General features: G+C 41.4%; 1 protein-coding gene across 1 annotated transcript in view; it reads left to right on the top strand.

The window, feature by feature from the left end:
- The first annotated feature begins 5,774 nt into the window (after positions 1-5,774).
- QPCT (glutaminyl-peptide cyclotransferase) overlaps positions 5,775-23,459 on the top strand; it is a 28,460-nt gene continuing 10,775 nt past the window's right edge. The window contains exons 1-3 of the mRNA XM_047782271.1: positions 5,775-5,989; positions 14,420-14,566; positions 21,417-21,695. Of these exons, the coding sequence (XP_047638227.1) occupies positions 5,870-5,989; positions 14,420-14,566; positions 21,417-21,695 (546 nt within the window). The 5' untranslated portion in view covers positions 5,775-5,869. The remainder of the gene's footprint in view (positions 5,990-14,419; positions 14,567-21,416; positions 21,696-23,459) is intronic.

The following is a 23,459-nucleotide window of genomic DNA, read 5'->3' as shown; positions in this document are numbered from 1 at the left end:
CCGCATTGCTGTGGCTGTGGTGTAGGCCGGCAGTTGCAGCTCTCATTTGACCCCTAGCCTGGGAACTTCCATATGCCGTGAGTGTGGCCCTAAAAAACTGAGGGAAAAAAAAAAGCAAACAAAAAAGATGCTGAAATATTGGAGAACACACATTACAGGAAGGTCATAAGAGAAAGAAAACAAATGAGATGAGCTGGATGCTTTGCCCAGCTTGCTGCCTTGAGAGATTTCCTGGGTTGTAGGAATCCAAACAGAGCCAGGCAGTTGTTATGAGATAAAAAGAGCTGAGAACATAGGAACGTTGGGTGGCTGGAATTTGCTGAGTAATGGAGGAGACAGAGGAAGTTTCAAGGAGAGAGTGTTTCGGGGATCAGTAAAGGTTCCTCCATAAGTCTTCAGCTGAGGACAGATCAGCACATGCATGTGAGGAAACTACCCAAGGTGGGGGAGAGAACTACTGAAACTACTGAAAAGAACTACTGAAAAGAAGCAGGTATAACAAACTCCAGAGCACAGGTAGGTTCAGGTATATTTTGTGTTTACACCAATCAAAATAAAAAGAACCTCAAAATACAAGTTAAAAAGTAGAATATCCAGAGAGCTGGATGTTGCTTCAGTAAGTGTCACATTATGCCTGGACTAGAGGTGCTCTGCTCCAGTCTAAGAAAACTTGAAAGCAAGCTTCCAGAGGATCAAACTGTTTCCAACTCAGCTGTGCCTTAGTACCAAACTCAAAAATATTTAAAGGGCTTCAAATATTCCCAGCACCCAAAAGAGTAAAATTCACAACATTTGTTATCTAAAACAATTACTAGGCATGCAAAGAAGTAAGAACCCATAATGAAGAGAAAAAACAATCAATAGAAACAGACACAGAGATGATACATGCTAAATTAGCAGACAAGGACATTAAAACGCTGCTCATAACTATACCCTGTATGTTTGAGAAGGTAGGGGAAAAGTTGAACACAGTAAGGAGATATATGGATGGTATGAAGAAAATCTAAAGCAAACATCTAGAGAAGGGAAAAACAATGTCTGAAATGAAGAGTACACAGAATGCAATTAACAATAGGTTAGCCATTGCAAAGAAAAAGATTAGTGAATTTGAAGCCATAGGAATAAAAATAACACAAATAAAATAGACAAACAAACAAAAAAACAGTACTGGTGAACTGTTGGAAAACTTCACACAACTCAATATATATGTTGTTGGAGTCCTCAAAAGTGGAGGTGACATAAAAATACTTGAAGAAATAAAGGCTAAAAGTTTTCTGAATTTGATGAAGATTTAAAAACTCACTGATTCAAGAAACTCTACGAACTCCAAGCATAAGAACATAAAGAAAATTCCATCAAGGCATATCATAATCAAATTGTTTAAAAACTGTGGTAAAGAGAAAATCTTAAGACTAAGTCACATTACATGCAGAGGAACAAAGATTAGGATGACAGATGATTTCTCATGAGAAACAAAGCAAGCAAGAAGACATTTGAGCACCATCTTTAAAGTACTGAAAGAAAAAAAAAATCTGTCAACATAGAATTCCATACTAAAAAAAATCTTTCAAAAACAAAGTCAAAATAAAAATTTATTTTCCGCATACAGAAATCACCAACATACTAGCACTACAAGAAATGTTGAAGGACATACTTTATGCAGAAGGAAATGATACCAGATGAACATATGCATCTACACAAAGGAAGGAAGTGGTAAATGGGTCATTTCACAATGATGAAGGAGTAAATTTGTCAAAAAGATGTTACAGTCTTAAACATTTATGCACTTACTAAGAATGCTCAGAAACACATGATAGATACAAAAATTAATATGGGAGTTCCTGTCATGGCTCAGTGGTAATGAACCTGACTAGTATCCATGAGGATGTGGGTTCAATCCCTGGCCTTGCTCAATGGGTTGAGGTTCTGGTGTTACTGGGAGCTGTGGTGTAGGCTGGCAGCTACAGCTCCAATTTGACCCCTCGTCCACATGCTGCAGGTGCGGCCCTAAAAAAAAAAGCGGAAAAAAAAATTAATAGAACTGAAAGAAGTAGGCAAACCTACAATTATAGAGATTTCAATACCATTCTCTTAGTAATCAACAAAATAGGTAGAAAAAAATCAATTATTATATGGAAGATTTAGGAAACATTATCAACTTCTTAAAACCAATTGACATTTACAGAACACTCTACCCAATAACAGTAGAGTACACATTCTTTTCATGTCAGAACATTTACCAAGATAATTATATCCTGGGCTAAAAATAGTTCTCAAAAAATTTAAAGGATTCAACTATATAAACTGTACTCTCTAACCATGATGGAATTAAATCTGAAATCAGTAACAAAAGATATAAGGAAAAATCTTTAACTATTTGGAAACTGAATAACAATTTAAATAACCCATGGTAAAGATGGATATGTTTATTTTTCCTTTTTTTTTTAAACTGTGGCATTTGGAAGTCCCTAGGCCTATGCCACAGCCACTACAAGTCAGATCCAAGTGGCATCTTTGACCTATGCTATACCTTGCAGCAAGGCCAGATCCTTAGTGAGGCCAGGGATCAAACCTGCACACTCATGAACCCTGTGTTGGGTTGCTAACCCGCTGAGCCACAATGAGAACTCCAAGATGGATATGTTCATTCTCTTGATTATAATGATGCTTTCACGGGTGTATACATGTTAAAACTCATCAAATTTATATACCTTAAATATGTACAATTTATTGTAGTCTATCTCAATAAAGCTCATGTGAGATTTAATAACAACAATATTTTTTATTGCTTAATCAGTAATACTCTTAAGTGAGATGGGTTTTATATTTTTTTCTTTTGTTTGTCTTTTTCTTTTTTCACTGTGGAGGGCTGTGAAGAATACAATGGCTACAGGTATAGTTTTGTTTTAATAGTACTATTTTGTATTCTGTCTTGATAAAGTGCTGAGATGCCAGAAGTTTTACCCACCATTGCTTTTGCAACTTCAGTGAAAAGTTAATAGAGTAAAAAGTAAACCTTGCTTTTATATTATTATAAAAATTGATTTGTCCATCTAGATATCCAAAAGGGTCTTGGGGAATTCCCAGGGGTCCTTGGATCACATCTTGAGAACTGTTGTTTTAATACAACTTTCTGGTCATTACTGCTTTAGTCGAATAGTGCCACTTTAAAAGTGAGACTAGGTATATGAAAATCCCGTCACCAAAACTGCCTGGGTAAGTACTTTTTAGCAGTTGAGTCCTTAATGTGCTTCAAATTACAGTATAGAATCTATACCATAATGAAGATGATAACCACTTCATTTGTGACTAATGCTATCACTGCATACATAAATAATTTTTTCCATGATGAAAAACAGGGCCCGAAACTGTTAAATGTAATAGTCATGGGTTATCTTCCATAGAGAGAGTCTGAAGACAGGAAAAGTTACAGTAAGGAAAACAATAGCAGATAGAAGGGATTTCTGGAAGTTTCCAGAATGAAGAGAAAAGAAGAATGAATGAAGAAAAGAAAAAAATGGAGATTTGTGGTAAAAGGCATAAGAAAAGATACAAATAAAGTAGGAAGGGACACATAGAGAGCTACATTGAATTTGTAGACTTATGGAAAGCAGACAGAAAAGACTGCATGTGTAAAGAATGATTTACTAAAATCAGTTTCACTTACTATGCAAAATGTTTTAGATTTGTACAAGATATATTATTTGGAAGCATTAGTGGTGGATATAGAGATGTACTGTTCAGATTTCCTGCAGACTGCTATAGCTCTTGGAGTATTATTACCAGACAGCCTCTAGCTGTCAGCTTCTTTGGCTGCAGAGAGCTGCTAGTAGAAAAGTCACCCCACTGAGGTGAAGGTATAAAGATCCAGCCATTTTTGTTCACTATGGGACAACTCTGACAGGCAGATTTCAGCTCCAGGGCTCTCAATGTGTTGGGATGAAACTGGGGGGGTAGGGGGTGGGGGGGCGGCACTTCCCTGCTGGCTCTTGCCTCTGCCCAGTCCAGTTCCTCCCTCTCCCTCCCACAGGGGTTTGTCCCAGGGGCACTCCCTAATACACATCCTGAATGCTAAGCTCTGTCTCAGAGTCTACTTCCTGTAGAGCCCAAACTGCAACAGCATCTTACTGACTTAAATATAACCCAAACTGGAGAAAACTGGAGCACTGTAGGCAATGGAAACTAATCATCAAAATTATGTATTAACAGTTAAACTCCAGCATTTTTGTACTTCCTATTTTGAATTGCTTATACTTAGCATATTATCTTTAGCATTTTGTTTCATATAGGTTTGCTATTTTTTCCACCAAGCCTTTCTTATAGAAATCTTGTTGTGGAAAGATAAAAAGGCAATAGCGTAAGAAAAATAATCATGTTTCTTATCCAGCTACCTAGGAAACCCACTATTTCAAGGTTGGTCTAAGCAGCAAGAGTGTAAAAAATGTATCGGGAGATGTGACAGTAGTTTTGTTCTGAATGTATACCAGTATTCTGAGGTGGTCTGATTATCAGAAGCACTGTCCATGGATGTACTAAAGAAGCTATTTAATTTTGTTTGCACCTGAAGATTTGAATTCCTACTCTAAACTCTGAGACACGAATAGGATTAGTAATTCTGAACATCAGGAAAGTAGGAATTTCCATCCTGTCTTCTCCTGTAGCTCCAGAGGAGGGCAGACAGTGTATCTCCAGGTCAACCCTTTCCCTTTTCAAACTCACTCTTATAGCCAAGCCTAAGAAGACAGAGTAGAGTGGGTGAGCCTTCTGGCGGACTCCATTACCTTCAGACCTTTGCTCTTTGGGAAGTAGGTCTGTGTCAATGTCATTATTTTGACATATATTTTTTTCTGGGATCTAAAAGTTTCTAGGAGATGACTCAGAGCAGCCCATGCCCTAATCCTCATTTTGGAAGGAAAAGAGGATGATGAAGTAATTGCCTGACAACTTAGACCAGAAACCTGCAGACAAAACTGAGATAGTGTTTGTTTCTAGGATTATCTTGGTAAGTGATTTTTGATGTTACAAAGAAAATAAATACATTGTTTTTAGCCTTTCCTTTTGTAGGGTATGGATTGGAGAAGATGGCTGCCTCAACAGCCACTGTGAACATTATCTCATTTATTTCAGATAATTTATTTTACCTCAATTATACTTCTCAGTCTGGGAGTACGATGGTCTGTCTCCTATGAGGCAAGCTAAGTATTTGTGTGTGTGTGTGTGTGTGTGTGTGTGTGAGAGAGAGAGAGAGAGAGAGAGAGAGAGAGACGATGGGCTGTTATAAAGGATGTTTGACGGTTCCAGTTCAAGCTTTGTTTCCTCATCTGTAAAATGGAATTAATACCTACCTCACATGGTTATGAAGATCAAGTAAGGGAAAATCGGAAAAGCACCTAGGACAGTGACTGGCACAGAAGTATTCAGTAAATGTCGATCCCTGTCCATCCCTTCTTAATGAAGCCGTGGGAAAACACTTCCTAACCTCACAGGGTCTGAGAAACCCTCTCCCTTCCCTTTGTATTCTCGGTCACCCCCAGGCAGTGGAGATTAAAAAAAAAAAAAGCTTCTTCCACGTCTCTTCCCTCCTTCCTTTCTTCCTCTCCTAGACAAGGAAGTGGCCGTCTCTGTTCCCATGGATTCGGAAGCCTGTGCCTCCCAGGACAGCCCAGCCTCTGGGTTGCTAAGGTGGAAGGTGGGGGTTGGAGAGAAGCGGCCTTGGCCTGCGCAGCGCAGTGGGGAGGCGACAGGGAGGCGATGGGGAGGCGGGAGCTATCGACCCAAGGGTGGAGAGGGGGGAAGGCGAAGGACGCGCGTTCCCGGGCTCGTGACCGCCGGCGACTCTGGGAACCCGCGCCGGGACAGTCCTGGAGAGATGACAGGCGGTGGGGACCGGCGCTTCGTGGGCACTCTCCACCTGCTGCTGCTGGTGGCCACCCTGTCCCTGGCGGCTCAGGGGGTCAGTCGGAGCGCGGCAGTATGGACCCAGGAGAAGGTGAGGGGTTGCTGCTGCGCGATTGTACCTGGGCGGCTCTTGCTGGGTGTGGGACCCAGAGCCCCAGTCTAGACAAGATGGGAGGCAAGGCAGAGCCGAGGTCCTCCCTCCCGGAGCCCCGAGAGGTCGGGGTTCTGCGTCCTCGCCAGTGTTCCTCGCTGGCCGCCGGGCTGCTTTGGGTACGCCACGGGAGCTGGGTGATGTCACCGGCCTCCCCTCCGCTGCGGTCTGCTGCGGGTACTGATAGACACAGGAAGCGTGACTCGCTTTCTGCGGCGGAGCAGGGAGGCGAGGGCGCATCGCCGGTTCGCCGCCCACTCGGGAGCTGAGAGGCGCGCGGACTCCGAGCTCCCCGCCGCCAGGGAGCCGGGCGCGCCTGGAGGTGTGCCCGCTGCTGCCTCGCCCCGACATCCAAGGAAGCCCTCCCAAGGCTGAAGTTTCCAGGCAGTCAGCACGGACTAGTGTTGGTCTGTTTTAGATTTTTCAGCAGATCAGCTCTGAACGAAGGCGCGTAAATGGAGACCAGCTTTACTTTAACATTTTCTTTTTCTTCAAAGAGAGTAAAGTGCAATCGTCAGGGAAATGTATCGAGTAGTAGGTGGAAATTTCACATATGGAATTTAGGATAAAAATGATCTGCAAGTTGCCTCTACGTGCAGTAAATAGCTTCGCAATTATTCCTTTTCTTGTGTAACAGTTTTGAAATCCTGTAATTGCTAGGGACTTAAGCAAAAGTTAATGGTATTGGAGTAAAATGGTATACTTTCAAAGATACTAAATAAAGCAGCAAAGCAAAAAGCAGCAGGGATATAAACATTGATCATATTGTTAAAAAGATCTTTTGAATGGTTACAGAATGTCAGTATCAACTCAGAGGTTTGAAATACTGAGCACCCTGTGAACGTACAGGCCCTCTCAAGGCCGCATGCTCCTCCGCCCAGGCACAAGCATATGTACATGAATCGCCCCTTCAGTCCTCTGAGTAATACTTTTAGTTTCACCTTTCAAGGGCTATAACATGCCCCACTTACACGTGGACACCACTAGCCATAGAGAACCTGGTGAGGATGAGGATAGTCAACTCAATAATAACTTCATGGTAAGAAGAGCTTTCCATGGGGGTTCAGTAGGAGTAACATCCATTGAGGAATATCCTTACGGATTTAAAACTTTTGCTTCCTGGCCAGAAATTGGGAAGGGGCATTGACTACCAGCATGTGGAGCCAAGGCAAATGTGTCTTTATGATACGTGGAAATGGATGGGAATGAATGAGGTGAGGAGTGTTTGAAGAAGCTGCTAGGAAGGGATCATTTGCAGGCAGGCTGTATTTTGGGTGGGAGAAGGTGCTATATTCTTACAAGGTAAAATACCAATGAGAATTTAACTTTTGAGAAAGGTCTTTTAAAGCACAAATCCCTTTTATATTTAAAATGCTTCTGATTATTTTTCTATTGGGAAACTATATCCTTTCCAATGGTGGAAATGCAGAAGCAAATGATAAAATCAGCCATGACAATTCCTGATTTCTGGTCCCCTCCCCCACCCCTTACTCTCCAGGCTTTTGTAAAGTCTTCCAGGTGGCCAGTACAGTTTGCAGCCTGGGAAGCTGGGAATTAATCCACACTAAAACATATGCCTTCCTGCTTTTTGTGGCATTTAGCTATTTTAATCATGTGAGGTGTGCCCTTGGTACACTGGTCTGCCGAAAGGTGAGGTGTGGTAAGGGAAGCATTGATTGTGAAATCCATTTTCTTTGCTTTGAAATAAAGGTGTGACTCTTCCAGTGGGATCCAATATGTAAAAACTGTTCAATCCTAGTTTACGGTTGTGTTCCAATTTGCTTATCTGAAACCTGTAAACAGTTTTTCCATAGAAGTATTACAAGTTATTAGATTACCATGTGGGCCCACAGGTGTATATCATAGGCATTGGCATCTGGGTACCAAGATTCTATAGATCAGCATCTCACTTGAACCTCACAGTGTCCCTGTGAGGAGGGTATGGTCATCCCCAATTTACACAGGAGGAAACTTATGCTCAATCATGGTAGCATTTTTTTTTTTCCTTTTTATGGCTACGCCTACAGCATATGGAAGTTCCCAGGCTAGGGGTCAAATTGCAGCTGCAGCTGTCAGCCTACACCACAGCCACAGTGACGCTGCAGCCTGAGGCAACACTGGATCCTTAACCCACTGAGCAAGGCCAGGGATTCAACCTGCATCCTCACGAAGACTATGTTGGGTTCTTAACCTGCTAAGCCACAATGGGAATCCCTACAGCAGCAATTTAAAGAGCTCTCATCTTTCCTTAATTTAACTATCCCTTTATTACTAGATAGGTTGTTTCTAAACTTCCTCTATTATAAAGCCAAGACTTAATGTATTTTATTTTTATTTTTATTTTTTTTGTCTTTTGTTGTTGTTGTTATTGTTGTTGTTGTTGCTATTTCTTGGGCCGCTCCGGCGGCATATGGAGGTTCCCAGGCTAGGGGTTGAATCGGAGCTGTAGCCACGGGCCTACGCCAGAGCCACAGCAACGCGGGATTCGAGCCGTGTCTGCAACATACACCACAGCTCACAGCAACGCCGGATCGTTAACCCACTGAGCAAGGGCAGGGACCGAACCCGCAACCTCATGGTTCCTAGTCGGATTCGTTAACCACTGAGCCACGACGGGAACTCCTCAATGTATTTTAAATGGTAGAATTTTCCTTTATTATAAGGTGAAGTAGAAAATTTCAAGTCATATTGAGGGTGGAAGGGCAGAATTTTTTTTTTTTTTTTGTCTTTGCTTTTTCTAGCGCCGCTCCCAGGGCATATGGAGGTTCCCAGGTTAGGGGTCGAATCGGAGCTATAGCCACTGGCCTACACCACAGCCACAGCAACTCGGGATCCGAGCCGCATCTGCGATGTACACCACAGCTCATGGCAATGCCGGATCCTTAACCCATTGAGCAAGGCCAGGGATTGAACTGCAAGCTCATGGTTCCTAGTCGGATTCATTAACCACTGTGCCACAACAGGAACTCCTGGAAGGGCAGATTTTTTGAGCAGAGGAACCTCATACAGGAGAGTTGACCTCACCTAGGAGTCCTTATCCAGGGTAGCTCTGGCAGACAATTACAGCTCTCATCAGCATTTCACATTCTTCTGCTGGAGCCACATATATTCTAAAATTCTTTAGAGTTCCCCTCTTCAGGGTTCTGAAAGTCTTTAACCATCTACCTCTCTACCACTATGATTCTTATGAATCATGAAGAAGCAATGGAGAGTGTAAGGCAGGGATGGGGGCCAATAGTAGGCTGGGTGTTGGTGGTAGAGGGAGAAAGAAAACGTGCCATTTTTGAGTTTCTACCATTAGGCAGGTAAGTACTATGATATCCATTATACAGATTAGTTAAAGCTAGTAAGTGAGGGAGCTGGAATTTTTTTTTTCTTTTTAGGGCCATACCCATGGCACATGGAAGTTTCCAGGCTAGGGGTCAGATCAGAGCTACAGCTGCCAGCCTACAGCACAGCCACAGCAACGTGGGATCTGAGTCATGTCTGCAACTTACACCACAGCTCATGGCAATGCTGGATCCCTGATCCACTGAATGAGGCCAGGGATCGAACCTGAATCCTCATGGATACTAGTCGGATTCGTTTCCACTGGGAAACTCCGGGGAGCTAGACTTTGACCATAAATTGTTGTTTCTAAAGCCACTACTACTTTGTTTTTAGATAGAGGGCTGCTAGCATTTAAAGACAGAACTTTATCTAAACTTTATATTCTGTTCCCAATTGTTCCACAGCTACATTTGTAGTATTAGTGGCATCCAACACAGAAGAAGTTCAGTAAATGCTGGCTGGGTTGAATTTGCAGTAGACAACAGGTGCTGTCTGGGAGATGCTCATATGGGATGGTAACTGGAATTGAATTGGCTGTGCTTCTGGTCTCCCTTTAATCCAATGTTTTGGGACCTCAAATCTCTTTGCAAGCTGGGCCAGCTCTACAGATTATGTAATCAAACCCCTCATTGGCCTGGCACCCTGTGAGTAGTCCAGAGGAGATGCTGTGGGATATCTGGTTCACACTTTTTTAGCTGAAAGATTCTTGTCACCCAAAGCAGACTTATTGTCCTTTCTGCCTGGATAGAAAGACAAGGCAGGGGCTGTAATAGACACTCATTCTTCTGAGAATGTCTTATCAATAGAAAATTGTCTACATGTCTTTTAATTGAAATAAACCTAGAATAATCGGGGGCTGACATTTAACATTGGGCTAAACACAGTTTTGGCTCATTCATTTACTGTCTTCATGCCCAGTCCACACTTTCTTCCAAGGTTTTCCCTCTCACTTCTTCCTCTCAAGTCCACATAGATTGTTTATATTTATTGAGTTCTGAGTCAGCCTCCAAAAAAAATAAATGGATGCTGTTTAGGTTGGAAAAATCAAATGCTTCTCCATTCAGGGCTTTATTGAACAGAAAGGCTAAAGCAGTTAAACTGAGTGTGACTGTTTCCCCTTCTCTATCTTTCACTGATTGGGAAGCTTTTAATCTCTGATTTCACAGGGGCATCTTTATTCCCAGGGAGGCAAGGAGAGGGAGGGCTCTTTACTGAAGTATGTTAATTAAATGGATGAGCCCAGGAGATTAAGGATCAATCCAGGTAAGTCTCTGTATTTAGGAGCTCCAACTGGTCTGCCTGATAAATTTACCCTTTATTCATCCATTAAACTTTTTCTGTTTGTTTTTTTAGGGCTGCAGCCCACAGCATATAGAAGTTTCCAGGCGAAGGGTCAAATCACAGCTGCAGTTGCTGGCCTACACCACAGCCACACCAATGCCAGATCTGAGCCACGAATGGAATTATACCACAGCTCAAGGCAATGCTGGGTCCTTAACCCTCTGAGCAAGGCCAGGGATAGAATCCACATCCTCATGGATACTAGTTGGGTTCATTACAATGGGAACTCCCCATTAAGCATTTTTTGGTGCTATTTCTCAACTATGTTTCATCCATGTTATAGGTAGAGATACTGGAGGGTTATTTATTTTGTTCCTGTTTTTTCTTAAATCTCCTATGAATTCTTTCAAGCCTCCGTAAATCACCCACTTAAACACCAGCTTGATTTCCTTTCACTGGGGACCACATGGAGTGAAGGACCACAGTGACCAGGTAGGCTCAGGGATGGAGACGTGGATAGCAAATAGAAAAGGAGCCCCTGGTCAAACAGCTTTTGACACAATAGTTCTCAATTGTCACAGTGACTGCCCTGGGCTAATCCAACTCTAAGTTGTCACAAGCATCGACTTTCAGAAATTCAAAAAGAACAGAAGCCCACCAACATTGAACTACAGCTCTTCTTGGCCCTTTGCAGCAGGCAGACACCTATCTTTCCTGCCTTTATAATTTCTATTCATTCAATTGATTTGATATCTATGGTGGCAAATATGCCCATTTTACTTTATTATTATGTAAACATAGTCTAAGTGAAATTAGTTTTAGAAAGATAGTTCATCTGTTGATTCCATATTTGATGAATTCATCTAATACTTTTTAAGTGTGCCACATGAGCTGGGCACTGAGTAGTTCTGGGGAGAGAGTGGAAAACAAGAGAGAGAGTTCCTGTGCTCCTGGAGTTCACATCTTGCATGAAATCAGACATTAAATAAATACACAAGGCCTCTAAGCTTCGACCTGAAATGAGCAGGACTTAGCTGGGTGAAGAGGAAGGGGAAAACCTTCAAGGGTAGAAGGCATCACAATGCAAAACCCTCAGGAGGGCTGAGCCCCACACTGCTTTGCAGCCTGGAAGAGTGCCAAGGTGACTGAAGCATGGAGGAGAGTGGCCCTGCATCGGGCTTGTGAGGCAGCAGGAGAGACCAGAGGCTCCTGTTGGCCAGGTTAAGTAATATTTAACCAAATAAGTTTTCCGACTTCTTGCCTCCAGTCCCTTTTTCCACTTCTCACATCGCTATTGTTTTGTCTTTTAGCTCCCTTTCTTCTCAAAGTGCTGTTTGAGAGTTAATATGAGGACTTAGATCTGAGTACCAAGGAAGTGAAAAGCCACAGCAGCACATTTATGAAGGAAATATATTTCAACATGTGTTGCTAGTAAATAAACACAAACCTCAAGATGTTCAGACAGCATCAATACACTGTGTTGTCCTCTGGAAGTGCACAGACAATGCAGGGAGGCAGCGTTAAGACTAGAACGGGATTGGGAAGCTACAGAACTGAAATCTTTTCTCCAACTTACCTGTACTTCTCCTACAACCTTGGGAAAATCAGCTGGTTTTTATGATCCTCAGTTTCCACAGACATAAAACAGGAAGGTAGGACTATAATCATCTCTAAGTGGCCTTTCTAGCTCTGAATTCTATACATCTTTGGTGTTTGATAGATGGTAATAGAACTCATAAAACTCACTGAATGTTTACTGAGGCAGTTTACATGAATTAGCTCACTTAATTATAATTACCCTAGGAAGTAGGTGTTCTTATCTCCCTTTTATAGGTGAGGAAATTAAGTCTTGATGAAGTTAAGTAAACCTGGTCAGAGGTGGTGGCCACTAAGTGCTGGGGAGTTAAGTTGAGACGTGGCGTGAAGGGATCTACCTGGACCTGCAGCCCACACTCTTCGCATGATAACACTGGAGAGGAATTCTGAGGCACAGCAAAGTGTAGATGGGTGTGAATAATTAAGCAATAAGCACTCTCTAATCTCACAGTTTCTTAAAGAGTGAAAAAACCCATGTGGTAACTTAGACATAGTTGACTTACCCTGGTCTTGGAAAGAGCTGTAAGATTGATAGGGCTCCCCTGAGTTCTGCTTTGCATTCCAAAGAATTTATGTTTCCTTCATCATGCCTCTCAGGAAAGAAATCATCTGGTCACGACACTGAGTACCTGATAAACATGTAAAGAATGAATGATTCATCATTATTAGCATCATAGGAAAATACAGCGTGTGTAAAGCAATATCCAAAACACAAATTTGAATGCTAGGTATGTTTAGCTGCTTAAATTAAGATTCACTTAATTAATATATAATTGTGAACATTAATATATTAATATAATATTAAAATAATTTAACCAAAGATGTAAAGTCTACCATTTAGTGGGTTATGGAATCATCCAGCTCTAGCTGAAGGGAATTGAAAATCATCTAGTTTAGAGCTGTTCGACAGAAATATATAATGAGATGCACATATGTAATTTAAAATTTTCTAGTGGCTTCTTTAAAGTAGAGGCAATAGGTGATATTATAATACTATATTTTATTTAACTCAATATATCAGAAATTATTATTTCTACATGTAACTACTATAAAATTATTAATGATATATTTTACATTTTTTTCATACTAAGTCTTCAAACTTCAATATATATAATACACTTAAGCAAGCATACCTCCATTTGACTTCCCATGTTTCAAGGGTTAAATAGTCATGTGTGGCTGATGGCTACCATACTGGACAATGCAGATCTAGCTCTAAATTCCTTTATTAGTATTTTGAAGGGAATGAGAAGGAAAGGGATCTGCCCAAGATCATACAACCTATAAATGGCAGATAGAAACTTTGAATCCAGCTTCTCTTATGCCAGCTTCTCTTATTCTATAACACTACACTGGCTTTTATAAAGCAATTATGCGAACAAAGTATATTGTTTTGTTGGCTGTAGTTTTTGAAATATTGTATTTTCTTAAGACTAGGATATCAACAAATTATTTATTTATTTTTATTTTTATTTTGGCTCCTTAGGGCCACACCCACGGCATATGGAAGTTCCCAGGCTAGGGACTGAATGGGAATTGCAGCCGCTGGCCTATGCCACAGCCACAGCAATGCGGGATTCAAGCAGCATCTGCGACCTACATCACAGCTCATAGCAACGCCAGATCCTTAGCTCACTGGGTGAGGCCAGGGATAGAACACACATCCTCATGGATACTAGTCAGATTTGTTTCTGCTGAGCCTTGGGAACTGCAACAATTGATATTTTTAAACCTTAGTTTTACAAAGCAATTGTATCAAAATTATTAAAAGTTACATAGGATATCAGTGTTAAGTTCTTGGGCTAGGGGTGGAATTGGAGCTGCAGCTGTAAACCTATGCCACGGCCACGGCCACACAGGATCCGAGCTACATCTGTGACCTACCTATGCTGCAGCTTGCCGCAACACTGGATCTTTAACCCACTGAGCAAGGCCAGGGATCGAACATGCATCCTCGCAGACACTAAGTTGGGTTCTTAACCAGCTGATGCACAATGGGAAGTACCAAGGGGCCAATTTTACAGTGGAGTAGTTTAATTTATTTTGTATAATGTAAGAGCTATCTCTTTATTTTGAGGTTCAAATGAATATTTTATAATTGCAAATGTCTCAATTAAAATTTTAGAAAATGAAGCCAGTTAAACAATGTTATTTGATCCTCAGAGTTATCATCAACCAGCCCCTTTGAATTTATCATCTCTTCGGCAAGTTGCAGAAGGCACCAGTATTTCTGAAATGTGGCAAAATGACTTACGACCACTGCTGATAGAGCGATATCCTGGATCCCCTGGAAGCTATGCTGCTCGCCAGGTGAGAAAATAGCACACACACCTAAAGGTTGTCAAACACTTTGCTTTCACAGGAGAAATAATGTTATGCCCAAAATTCTGAGTTGTCTAATATTCATATCTGTCATTTCATCTTATTCACTAAAACAAGCAACCTAGAAAAACAAACAACTGAGAGTAAACATCTGTTCTGAGTTAAGAGATGAATGTTAACTTAAATCAATTTATGTGTGAATTCTCTGTCTGGGGTACAACATCCAAAAGGGTACTAAGTATTCACTCCTGACCATTTCTATAACACACCCACAGACACCCAGTCGAGTTTTCTTGAACCCTAAACACCCAATATCAAAGGCCTTAACAGGTCTGGGTCAAGAGTGAATTACTAACAGGCATTCATTCCCTTTTGGGAAACTGGATTCTTCTTGAAGGAAGAGTCAGGATCAGTGATAAGTTACTTTCTCCCATGCGGTGCTTCTCAAACTTCTGACCATGACATGCGGCAAACATCTATTTTACATTTTATGTACACAAACATAAAGATAGATTTAACTGATACATAAGTTTCATGAAAGATACTCTTATTACCTGCAATCTACTCTGATATAATTAATTCTATTTTTATAAGATTTCTTTCCTTTTAGGCTGATCATGATGACCCACTAATTTGATTTCAAGACCTACTGATGTTTGCACTGAAGTTTGTAAGACATTGACATAGAAGGCAGATGAAGCCATAAGGTGGACTAGACCTGAATCCTCTCTGCCTCCTAAGTGTCATTGCTCTTAAGCTATCTGAAAACCCAGCTCTGAATGACTATTTTGTCAAACTAGCCCCATTTTAAGGGGCATCTTGGGAAGGAGTGGGGAGAGACTGGCTTCTCACATTCTCAGGTAGGTGGAGTACTGGAGTACTCTCAGTACTCCACCTACCTAACACTTTAGGCAAAAGACTTTGGCACTCCATGGCTGTGTCAGAGTGATGACTGTCAGGCCCAGCAGCACAGCAATTGGGCTCTTCCTTTCTAGCCAGGATATAGCTTCTGCCCCAGATGCCACGGTCTGTTGCCCCTTTAGCGTGTTGTCTTCCAGCCAAACAGCTCTTGCTTCCCCTAAGCATTTAAGTGGCAGAAACCCAAAGAGCACCTGAGTTCTTTCTAAGCTTTGGGTAGGGTGAGAAGGAATGATGATGATGGCTGACTTTCATCCAGCACTTTTTCAGCTCAGGCTCTTTATGGAACTCTTTGCATAGATCTTCTCATTTAGTCCTCACAACAGCACTACTGTGGGGGTACAATTATTCTCCCAGTGTGACAGATTTAGAAAGACCCGAGGTTTAAGCATACAGGCTAACTTGCTCAAGGTCATACATTCAGTAGGGATGAGGCCAGACTCTGGACCCTGATTTGCCTGACCTCCCCATCTAATCCCTGGGAGCTGTGGCTGGGAGAGACCAGCTCTGTGGTGTGTCTCATTCATGTCGCCAGCCCTGAATCTTCTCAGGCCCAAGTTGGATAGTGAGGCGCATACCACTCATTTCAGTGATATCCCCTGGGCCTCATCTCCCAAGCATTTTCTTAAAAAAAAAAAAAAGCTCAAGACATTGGGTCTTTCCAAAATCCTCAGTTACTCATTAGAAACAAATTGATGCCGGTACTGCTCACTCATCTCTACCTTTTTCGTTTCCCCATACCAGGTGCTCAAAAGGCCAAATATCTACCCAGAAATGTATATGCATCCTTCAGACCTGAGGTTCCTTGCCTGTGGCCTCTAGAAATCCATAAATACAACTATTGCTATTTTGATCTTTATCTAGCTTCTATAGAATTGATTACACAAATAATACACATAGATTCTGCAGTGATTTTAAAAATACATATTCGTTTAGAAGTGTCACAGAATCTGCAATACCCTGTCATGTGGGGTGAAGGCCAAGTGAGAAATTTATTGAGGGTATTCTGGAATGTGCTGGGAACTGCTGTAGGCCTGCCTGACACAGCAGTAGTCCTAACAGGATGCTTGTGCTAAAAATTTCACTTGAGAGATTCAATTTTATAATTTGGGGGGAAGAAAATTATAAGTTTTAAGAAAGATGTCCCCTAAGCTGTGGAGGGTTCCCTCTTTTTTTTTGGTCTTTTTGCCATTTCTTGGGCCGCTCCCGCGGCACGTGGAGGTTCCCAGGCTAGGGGTCGAATTGGAGCTGTAGCTGCCGGCCTACTCCAGAGCCACAGCAACTGGGGATCCAAGCTGCGTCTGTGACCTACACCACAGCTCACGGCAACGCCGGATCGTTAACCCACTGAACAAGGCCAGGGATCGAACCCACAACCTCATGGTTCCTAGTCGGATTCGTTAACCACTGAGCCACGAGGGGAACTCCAAGGGTTCCCTCTTTTTAAGATGAAGTAGATGACACCATTTATATGAGGGAACTACACCAATGGCTTTAATTTGACTAGGATTAGTGGCTTTTACTCGGAACCATATTTAAATAAGCATGGTGGAAAGTTACTTCTTCTCCTGAGGCATTTTTTTGAGCTCTATATTAGATGTTTTATAATTTATAGAGTTTCAGGATTATAACGAGAGAAGAATCTAAAATCTAAAAAAATAATGTGGGAGTTCCCATCGTGTCGCAGTGGTTAACGAATCCGACTAGGAACCATGAGGTTGAGGGTTCGGTCCCTGCCCTTGCTCAGTGGGTTAACGATCCGGCGTTGCCGTGAGCTGTGGTGTAGGTTGCAGACGCGGCTCGGATTCCGCGTTGCTGTGGCTCTGGTGTAGGCCGGTGGCTACAGCTCCGATTCGACCCCTAGCCTGGGAACCTCCACATGCCGTGGGAGCGGCCCAAGAAATAGCAAAAAGACAAAAAAAAAAAAATAATAATAATAAATAAATAAATAAATAAATAAATAAATAATGTGGACTTGATATAAAATTGGTTAGTGAATTAACTTTTGTCAGTTAACAATAAAGATGTGTATCCTTCCCTTTCAGAGGATAATGTGGGAAGAGTATCCCATAGTCTGCATTTATATTGTCGCTGATCAATTGGCCTAAAGCTGCCTGTCGGATTATTTTTTTGTTTTATTGAAGAACAGTTGATTTACAATGTTGTGATAATTTCTGCTGTACAACAAAGTGCCTATTATATCTTTATTTGAGAAGATACTTTATTTGTAAATTTAACACTTTGAAGGTATTAAAGAGAAGAATAAAAAGTAAATTAAAAAATTAGGATGATTAAGTCTCACTAAGGAGCAAGCCAGAAACTTTGTCTAAAAGAGGCACACTAGAAACTTGGTGGTTAAAATCCCCTATAGAAGTCCAATGGATCCGAGTAGCTTAAGCTGGACTTCTTCAGTGAAAGGAATGTGTATCCCTGAATGGAGGGACCTGGGAGAAGGGCCTTCAGCTTGGAGCCCGAGACACTAATATATGGTTCACTTGAGAGGGAGAAGGTACCTGAAGTCCCTAGCAGCAGGGTTCAGAACCCTGACAATGGTTTGTCTGTAGACTTATTACAAATAGTGCAGGATCTGCTTCCTCTGAACAAATCTGGTTTACGAAGGACACTGTTTCTCTGAACTTGGAAATGAGAATTTAATTTTAATTAATTTGACCCAGGACCATTTGCCAATGTTAACCTAAAGTCCTCAGGGTCTTCCTCCCCAGGAAGTAGAATGTCATGCTTAATTTTATCTTTTCTTCTCTCTCTACCCCCACTCTCAGCCTCTCCCTGTTTCTTTTTCCTCATCCCCACCTCTATCTTTATATCCTTTTCTTTCTCTCTCTACTCAATCTCCATCTCTCTCTGTCTCAGTCTGTGTATCTCTTTCTCTCTTTTCTCCCTTCCCCACTTAAAAAGATAGAGGTGTAGAAATCCAAAGTACCATCTGTATTCTAAATTGCATTTCTGCAAGCCTGGTGGGCCGAGGCTCTTGCTACCTGGAGTTAGGGATGCACAGCACAGCTGCTTGGGACACCCTCTCACAGCCAAGCAGTCCCTGTTTAGGGGCACTCTAGTGAGAAGAGCAGTAGTCTTTGGAGTCTACATTAGAGAATTAATAGTGGGAACTTGCAACCTAAGTCTGCAGGCCAAAAGGAAACAATAAGGGATATTGGTGACCTAATTAGATTATGCAGCCAATTTGCTTGTTTGTACAGAAATTAGTTGCTAAGATAAATAAAAAAATATTTATACTTAACCAAAAAGAGGTTACTTCAGGGAGAACCCTTTTTGGGGCATTTGCTTTTGTGGGCTTTAGTGTCAACATAGATATCAGAAATTACGGCCAAGACCTGTTCAGTAGTGGAAGAATGAGTTTGTATGTGAGACTTCAGTTGAGCCGAGCTATATTTTTAAAAATCCCAATTCATTTTGTAAGCATGCAGGCTGCTATTGGTATTGAGCACATTTTATGGAGCAGTTCATCATCTGGATACCAGATGTTCTGGAGGATAAGCTTTTTTTTTTTTTTTTTTTTTAAGATGACCCTTTTATGGAAAAATTTATTTTCCCTTAAGTCTGGGGATAACTTGTTTTCAGATTCTCTGGGAAACTTGTATTAGATGTAGTGATTTCTCTTTAGTCAAACTACTAAGGTTCTATATCATCTAATTTTACGTATTCTCATTGAGAATAACTTAGTTATAATTGGCCCATATTTACTGATAGCTGACTGTGAACAAAGCCTAGTGTTAAGAATTGCAGAGGGTGACAAAATAAATGAGATATGAGCGATGATTTCAAAAAAATTATAAAGTTTTTAAAAATTATTTTTATATGAAAAGACAACCTGTAAATGCGTAATAGGAAAGGTGAGGTTCTGTGTATACATGCACTTTAGGCCAAAGTCCACCTCCTGGCAGAAAGCAGGGAGTGAATATCTGGGAAACTGTTTGTTTATTTGGCTTTTGCAGGACTGACTGTAGAATCACTGTCCTCCCTCTGGCTTAGTTTTCCTCTTCCTGGAAGCTTCCTGCCACAGTTGTTCCAAGGCCCTTGCCTACGTGTCATGTCACATTAGTTAGGGCAGGTCACACAAGGCTTGGCTAGGCTAGAAAATCATGTATTTCCTTGGGGGGGGGGGAAGTCTCTCATTCTTTTCCAGTCATTATAGTTATTTGTTTATCACCTCAAGGTCCATCCCCACTAGATGTGCACTGTGGAACAAACAGCCGGATATGTTGATAGCTTGTTTTGTGACTTAAAAATAAGTTTTTAAGGCAGTTTTCACAAATCTATATAATATTTCAAAATGAAATAAATGGAACACAATGAGGCAAATGCAGCAAAGGTAAAAACGATAGAAAAGGGCAGATGTAACAGCAATGCATTCACCCATTACTTCTCACACCACACATTCCAGATTTTTTTAAGAAGACGCCTCCAGTCCCTGAAGTGGTGTTTCTTTTCCATCTGCTGCTTTTCCCTGTCAGTCACTATGTTGCTCACAAGGCCCGAGGCGACCAGGAAAGATGGGAAAATAGATTCTTTTTGCTGGCGTTTGCAGTAGGTCTGGAACTGCCTTGACTGCAGAGGGAAAACAACTTGATATGTCATGATGGTTCAGAGTTGCTTATTGATTCTTAGGGTGGGCAGAACCTAAAATATCCCCCAACCATCCCTTTGTCATGGGACTTTCTGTGCACTATACTTAACAGGTGGACATTACTATCTTTTGCTAATGTTTGTTATGTTATGAAATATTGGCTGGACTGGGGGCATATGCTAAGTGCTTGGGACAAAAAGAGCTGCTATGGGCAGTTCTCATCCTCAAAGAGCTGAGAGTGGAAGATATGACTGTAGGACTCACCTTAGGACATCTAGTTTCTCAAACCTCTCTTGCTAGCCTCCTGGAAATATTAAAAGTGGGCTATAACATGTACTGAACTGGAGCTCTATTTCCTGACATTTGGAGACGTCAGGGTTCTTTTTTTTTTTTTTTTCTTTTGTCATTTTGCCTTTTCTTGGGCCACTCCCTCGCGGCATATGGAGGTTCCCAGGCTAAGGGTCTAATTGGAGCCGTAGCCACCGGCTTACACCACAGCCACAGCAACTCGGGATCCAAGCCACATCTGTGACCTACACCACAGCTCACGGCAATGCCAGATCCTTAACCCACTGAGCGAGGCCAGGGATTGAACCCACAACCTCATGGTTCCTAGTCAGATTCGTTAACCACTGAGCCATAACGGGAACTCCAGGGTTCATTTTTTTTTTTTTTGTCTTTTGTTGTTGTTGTTATTGTTGTTGTTGTTGTTGCTGCTATTTCTTGGGCCGCTCCCGCGGCATATGGAGGTTCCCAGGCTAGGGGTCGAATCGGAGCTGTAGCCACCGGCCTACGCCAGAGCCACAGCAACGCGGGATCCGAGCCGCGTCTGCAACCTACACCACAGCTCACGGCAACGCCGGATCGTTAACCCACTGAGCAAGGGCAGGGACCGAACCTGCAACCTCATGGTTCCTAGTCGGATTCGTTAACCACTGCGCCACGACGGGAACTCCTCCAGGGTTCATTTTTAAGTGAGAAGAGCAAAGGGCAGGGCAAATGTAGAGTAGGTACTATCCCTATAAGAATATTCTGCCAAATGTGTGTGTGTGTGTGTGTGCCAATACATGTTTGTATACACAAGGAGGAAGGTGTGGAAAGACATACATTCAATTCTTAACATTGGCAATAATAATAGTTGGTTGGGTTGGATCAGCAAGGGGAAGGTTAGGGGAGAGGGAAAGGATTAGCTTTTTCTTTAAACACCCTTGCTATTGATACACTAGGCATGTTTAATTTGAAAGGCATTACATAAAATTTCTAAAACAAATGAAAACTGTGTCTGGATCTGAAATTTTGGTTTTTGTTTTTGACCAGCATATAATGCAGAGAATTCAGAGACTTCAAGCTGACTGGGTCTTGGAAGTAGACACCTTCTTGAGTCGAACACCCTATGGGTACCGGTCTTTCTCAAATATCATCAGCACTCTCAATCCCACTGCTAAACGACACTTGGTCCTCGCCTGTCACTACGATTCCAAGTATTTTCCCCACTGGGACAACAGAGTGTTTGTGGGAGCCACTGATTCAGCTGTGCCATGTGCGATGATACTGGAACTTGCCCGGGCTTTAGACAAACAACTCCTTTCCTTGAAGGTATCTATTTCCCTCTTGTAGATTCCTGGGATAAAACACATTAGCAGTAATTCAGAGTGAATACTAGAATCCTTGGGGGAGTGAGAAAGCCATTTAGAAGTGTAGACTTTCTGTAATTTTGTATTAATTTGTTCCAAAATGAAATGAGGTTGAGATAATATTAATTGGAAAATTACATTATTTAAAATGTCAACCCATGGGCAATAAACCTAAGATACGTGAGAGTGTGTTCATTAATTGGCATCTGATTTCTTAGTTATGAATACACATTAAATTAAAAGCAACTTTTTTTTTTTTGCAAAAAACTAAAGAAGGTGAAAGGTTGGTACAGGCATATATATGAGCACTATGTTTATTTCTTCTTGTTTATTAGTCATGAAACATCACAACCTTCTAATCTGAGAGATAGTGGCCTTGAGTTGGGGGAGGGAGTTTCTGCAAAGTGGTTCTGAAGTAGAGAGTGGGTAATTCAGACATATCAAGATGAAAAGCATGAAGCAGAAATGCATTATTGTTATTATCTGTGAATCTCGGCTCAATTTTATGTAGCATAGCAAAGCTTTTGTTACATTCTCAGCTCAAAATACTTCTGGGACTCTCAGATGTTATTTCAGTCTCTGAGTTCTTAAAGGCATATTGGAAAAAAGTGCTAAGCTAGATGAAGACATTTTGTTCAGATATCACTCATAACCAAGTAAACACAAGAAAGCAAAAACAAAAAACTTTGTTTGCAGGCAACAAATACCTTCTTTCCCCCAAAGCTTTATGAAGGGGCTAGCTTTTGATACCAGAGGGGTAAAGAAGTAAAAGATTTATCTTGTAATGGAAGTAACAGAGATATTCAATTCTATTTTTGCTGGATATGCTGAACTTGAAGAAAGCAAGAATTGTTTATAACTTCTCAGTATCCTTTTCACTATTTTTGTTTTGTTTTGTTTTCTAAACCTCTATAATGTCTTTGTCCCAGGCTCTGCCCTACGTTTAACTAGCATCTTTTCCCAGCAATAGGGCGAAAGAATTCAAAAGCTGATGTAAAAGGTTAATTTTTTATATTTGCATTTCTAGTGTAAGCACATGAAATGAGTGAAATATGACTTAAAGAAACAATCTGTGTGGTAGGTGTGTTTTCTCTGAGTGAAGTCCTTTACCTTTTTACATGTAATCCACACCTGCTTTTGGTAACCAGAAATAGAAAGGGCTGAATGAGTTGTTAGGTGGGGATTTCCAATAACAAAATACACAGACACTCTTTTAATTATCCTTTCTAATAGAGGTAAGCAGGGATATGGGCAATTAAAAATAAAGACTGGTTTTGAATGCAGGCTTTGAGAGGGTCAGATTTATTCCTCCAGTTGTACTTTAACTAGGTTTCAATTTAGGAGTTATTTTATGGTCTTCAGTTGTCATAGGTTGGGTGAGTGATGATAGCACATTATCTGGGAGAAGGCTGGATAGGAGACTGGATGATGGGTCTAATTCTTGGCAGTTCTGCCCCCTCTGGTAATAAGATTATATTATACATTCACTTCTTCTTATTCTTATACATTCATTCTTCTTATAACTTTGCTGTGCCCTCCTACCTTAGCAGGTTGTAATTCCTCATTCCTTGACTTTGGACTTGGTTATTTGTCTTGCCTTGGCCAATGGTATGCTAGGAGATGACATAAACATAAGAGTCTGGAAATTTGCTTGTACAATTAGACTTTTGCTCTCCCGTGCCTTTACCATCATCATGAGAAGAGCATGTCCAAACTGGCCTGCCGA

The sequence above is a fragment of the Phacochoerus africanus genome, chromosome 5 (genome assembly GCF_016906955.1).
Source record: "Phacochoerus africanus isolate WHEZ1 chromosome 5, ROS_Pafr_v1, whole genome shotgun sequence".
Taxonomy (NCBI): domain Eukaryota; kingdom Metazoa; phylum Chordata; class Mammalia; order Artiodactyla; family Suidae; genus Phacochoerus; species Phacochoerus africanus.
The sequence above is the reverse complement of the archived record's forward strand: the minus strand, read 5'-3'. Positions and strand labels throughout refer to the sequence as shown.